Source organism: Palaemon carinicauda, chromosome 37 (assembly GCF_036898095.1).
Source record: "Palaemon carinicauda isolate YSFRI2023 chromosome 37, ASM3689809v2, whole genome shotgun sequence".
NCBI lineage: Eukaryota > Metazoa > Arthropoda > Malacostraca > Decapoda > Palaemonidae > Palaemon > Palaemon carinicauda.
Window position 1 is genome coordinate 58,154,922 of NC_090761.1, and position 5,000 is coordinate 58,159,921.

At 36.4% G+C, this 5,000-nt stretch overlaps 1 protein-coding gene across 1 annotated transcript in view; it reads right to left on the reverse strand.

Annotated features, from left to right (window-relative positions):
- The window catches only part of LOC137629139 (uncharacterized), a 286,776-nt gene that overhangs the window by 140,961 nt on the left and 140,815 nt on the right, over positions 1-5,000 (reverse strand). The window contains exons 4-5 of the mRNA XM_068360410.1: positions 3,351-3,475; positions 1,935-2,120 (exon numbers count right to left, since the gene is read on the reverse strand). Coding sequence (XP_068216511.1) covers positions 1,935-2,120; positions 3,351-3,475 — 311 coding nt within the window. The remainder of the gene's footprint in view (positions 1-1,934; positions 2,121-3,350; positions 3,476-5,000) is intronic.

The following is a 5,000-nucleotide window of genomic DNA, read 5'->3' on the forward strand; positions in this document are numbered from 1 at the left end:
TTTTTCAAAAACTGTAAAACTGACTTAAAGGACAATTATCTATTAAATCATCTCTGAGAAAAGTTACTGTTGCCTGAAACAGTTGAAAAAAAAGATACACGAACCCCTAAAACAACATACAAATATCGCATTTTATTCCCGTAATTTGCATACAATTACAACTCGTAATGATCTACGCCTATTTACAATTACATCATATGTTTCTTAAAACTACCAAACTAAAGCCACTAGCAAAGCCATAAGACTCGAAAGCGGTGCTGTTGTGATGGCGTGATTGCGTGTCTCAGTTACAGGTGCTATTGCGGACAGGTGCAGAACGTGACTTTCTGGCTGGTTAAGGTGGAACTACCAGCTCAGGTGGTGGTGAAACTACCAGCTCAGGTGGTGGAACTACCAGCTCAGGTGGTGGAACTACCAGCTCAAGTGGTGGAACTACCAACTCAGGTGGTGGAACTACCAGCTCAAGTTGTGATACTACCAACTCAGGTGGTGGAACTACCAGCTCAGGTGGTGGAACTACCCGCTCAGGTGGTGGAACAACCAGTTCAGGTGGTGGAACTACCAGCTCAGGTGGTGAACTACCAGCTCAAATGGTGGAACTACCAGCTCAGGTGGTGGAACTACCAGCTCAGGTGGTGGAACTACCATTTTAGGTGGTGGAACTACCAGCTTAGGTGGTGGAACAACCAGCTTAGGTGGTGGAACTACCAGTTCAGGTGGTGAACTACCAGCTCAGGTGGTGAACTACCAACTCAGGTGGTGAACTACCAGCTCAGGTGGTGGAACTACCAGCTCATTAGGTGGAACTACCAGCTCAAGTGGTGGAACTACCAACTCAGGTGGTGGAACTACCAGCTCAGGTGGTGAACTACCAGCTCAGGTGGTGGAACTACCAGCTCAAGTGGTGGAACTACCAACTCAGATGGTGAACTACCAGCTCAAGTGGTGACACTACCAGCTCAGGTGGTGGAACTACCAGCTCAGGTGGTGGAAATACCAGCTCAGGTGGTGGAACTACCTGGTGGAACTACCAGCTCATTTGGTGGAACTACCACTTCAGGTGGTGGAACTACCAGCTCAGGTGGTGAACTACTAGCTCTGACATGCAAGGTGCTTCATGAACGTGATGTTTACATTTGAACTTCTCGTTTAGTGTGTATTTGTTTATTTCATGTTTTGACTTATTTTTCTGCATGAATATGTGTTTCTTTGGACTCAACTTGTTATTAATGATTATGCATATTGATATCATTGTTGTAGAAAGAGAAATGTCCGATGTTTTGAGTGAATATGTTTCAGTATGTACCTGATGTGTGTAAATGGATATGTTGGTTATAAAAACTATATCTAGTTTCACAAAATTGTATGTATAAACACTACTAACACATAAATTCATATATGGAAGTATATTATAGATTTAAAATAACTAATAAGTAATGAGTTACTCCAGTAATTCATTTTAAAATACACATTAGTTAGACACACGAAGAATATCCAGTGCAAGTTAAGCTCAGAGACAAACACAAGAACACGTAGGAGAGAGAGAGAGAGAGAGAGAGAGAGAGAGAGAGAGAGAGAGAGAGAGAGAGAGAGAGAGAGAGAGAATTGGCAAACATACACGCGCACAAATACACGCGAGTAGGCAGTGCCTGTGGACAAGGAGAGAGAGAGAGAGAGAGAGAGAGAGAGAGAGAGAGAGAGAGAGAGAAAATATTAGCAAGACACACGCGCTTGTTAACACCTTTATAATATTCTGCAGGACTACGACCTAGAGTTTAGCTGCTGTGCCGATTCTGCCAAACAGGTGCAAATTGTGTATTTACAAAACAGACAGGTACAGGTGCGATTGGTGAGACAGAGATAGATAGACGGCCGTACGTGTGATGGAACAGACGTCTACATATATAAAAAAAAAGAGTGATGAGGACACGTACTGGAAGTGGGTGGGGGCTCCAGGTAGTGGTGGATAGTGGAGAGGGGATAACGGGGTTCGGTTTGGGAGGAAGAGACGATGAGGAGGGTGGCCGCGGCCGTGGGCACGGGCGGCTTCTTCGTCAGTGTGGTCTTCATCTCCTCCGAGAGAGCGGCCATGGCGGCTACTCGCGAAGGGTAATTGCCCTCTGCAACGTATACATAACAGCCACAACGTCACGTTAACAGTACTTCTGACGTCACGTCACAGAGGAATGTCACAAGTACACATGTTCATACTGAGACAAATATTTTGCACGCACGCGTTAAACAGACACAAACACACTGGATCACATGGGGGTCTAAATCTAGTCTTATTGGTATGAAGCGGTAATCAGCTATTAATGTACCTGTGAGGTAATGAAGCCACATCATACTACGGTATACAGTACAGGTTTGGCCTGTTTCCAGGCGTGTTTCATAGTAGGTCAACAAACAAGCAAGATTTCTCGTGATTTGGGCAATGTATAACCTGCGTGACCAACTATAGGCATTGGTTTAGCTGAAAAGCAACTACTTAAGATGAACTTATCTTACACTATGTAGTTTTATCTTTATGGATAATAAACCCGACATATCTGTTTGATGCTAAACTCTCAACTAAATTGAAATTCTTTACCCAGTATTCTAACTCTCTTAGACCTTATAAATGGCTATAATTATGAAATATCAAGGGTAAAAGAATACTTGTTGAATCTTACACCAACGTTTTGTAGAATTTTCTGAAATCGGAATCTCATTACCTAAATGGATAATAATTATCATTAAAAATGATCACTCATATGCTTCCCTGACTTGTAAAATTTCTACTTCTATCAACCATTTTTTTTGAAGGGATCCCACTAAATTAAAAATATTATCGGAGATACATCTGAAAGAGTATTCTTTTTCGTACATCATTATGATTATTACAAGTAAAGGTCACTGTTATAATAACTGTCAATTAATATTATATGAGGCTGGTATCACTATTACACCTAAATATAAAAAACATGAACGGTGTATATTAAAAAAGAAAAAAACATATATACTCCTGTTGAGTCCTAGTAGATATAATAATATACCTCAGTATGTATAAATATGCATGTATATATATTCCTATTCATATTTATACACACTTATTAAAAACCATTTTCTTCTAAAATATTGGTCAAATGAGGGTGGGGTAATATGTAACCTACTTATAAAATATATTATAAAATGAAAATAGCCCCATAAAATAAGAAATAAAAGGAGCCATCTATACGCGGAAAAAAAAGCAAAATTAATCTTTTCCATATGAATGTAAATCTAAAAAAAATGAAAAAGCAATTAAGCTATTTTTAGCTTCAAGAAATGTTATAAAGACCAAGAAAGCAAAAAAGAACGAGGACTCTTACCGACACATGGATTCTCATTGACAAGCGTGTACAAATAGGAGCAAGTTTTATCATTCCCGTCTGGACAGATGCACCCTAGGAGGGGCGTCTTCCTGAGCTGCAGCCACGCCCTTAGGCAGTCCTCCCTGCGAGGAGAGAAAAATAATAAGCCTTCCCTGCGAGGAGGTTAAAAGAATAAGTTTTCCCTGCGAGGAGAAAAAGATAGTAATGGTAAAAATTCTGTATATTTCAGAATGATAAACGTCTGGTTATTGGTATATTTAGTAATTATTGTGGCACTGTCGTTACAAATTATTGTTCTGATAAAGACATATTATGTGTGTATATATATATATATATATATATATATATATATATATATATATATATATATATATATATATATATATATATATACAGTGTATATATATATATATATATATATATATATATATATATATATATATATATATATATATATATATATATATATATATATATATATATATATATAACAAATTAGGCATGTATTTGATAGCCAAAAATGCCATACATTTTAAAGGGCACAAGTAAAAATATTATCTCTTAAGCATTTGCCCTCATAATATAACAACACGAATAAGGATACCACAAATGCTCACCTAGCTATGAAGCTTGTATATTAAAAAAAGATCATACTTATTAAATTTATAATTGCCAAACTGGTTACATAGCTGGTAAACAAATAGTATTACAATTTTTGAATTCAAACAAAATTATACACAATATATTATTTTTTCTTGTGAAGTCTATATATTATACAGAAATCTTTAGCCTTATCCTTAAATTTTATGAAATTGATGTTTGTCTTTTTCACTATAAAAATATATATATTTTGCCTGATAGATAGCATTTTAGGTGCCAAATGTTCTGACCAATAACCTTCAAGTAAAATGTACTTGAAATCAGCCCTATGGAAAAGACCTTTACATTCATTTAGACATTGAACCTGGAATCAATATCCTTTTGATCACCTGATTAATTTACCTACTCTATCAATAACTCTTAAATTTTTAATCCCTTCCTATCTCAAATTTAGATGTCTACGCATGTGATGAATTTGGTTTTATAGATTGAAATGATACCTAATGGTGTGTACAGATACGTTTGATTAATTTGTTTTATATAAAGCTGAATGGCCTTTGATGCCTCAATACTTGGCGTGAGGTCTAAATTCTATAATCCTATCCTATCTCTATCCTACTTATCAAGAGAAACCTAATTGTTGATCTATTTTCAACAACTGACCTAAGAATACTTTAATTTGTTTAAAAAAAATGGTTTCAACAGATACTGAATCACTACTGTGGGTACTTGATTTTTTTTTCCTAGTGAATATTTTCACAAGTTTCAATTAAATTGTATTTGTTATCTGTCACGTTAGTCTGTATAGAGATATTAACATAGCTATGTGTTAATACGCGAACAGACACCCAGAAGGAACATACACTAACAGACCTATGCGTTGACACACAATCAGACATTCAGAAAGAACAGAAAACTTGAAATTTTTGTATATTGTGTTTTTGCAGAGCAGATTTATGTTAGTCTCGTTTCGTGGTGTATTGTTATTTGTTTATATATTTTATTACATGGGGTTTTTGTAAAGTTTATATCTGTTCTGTACTACGC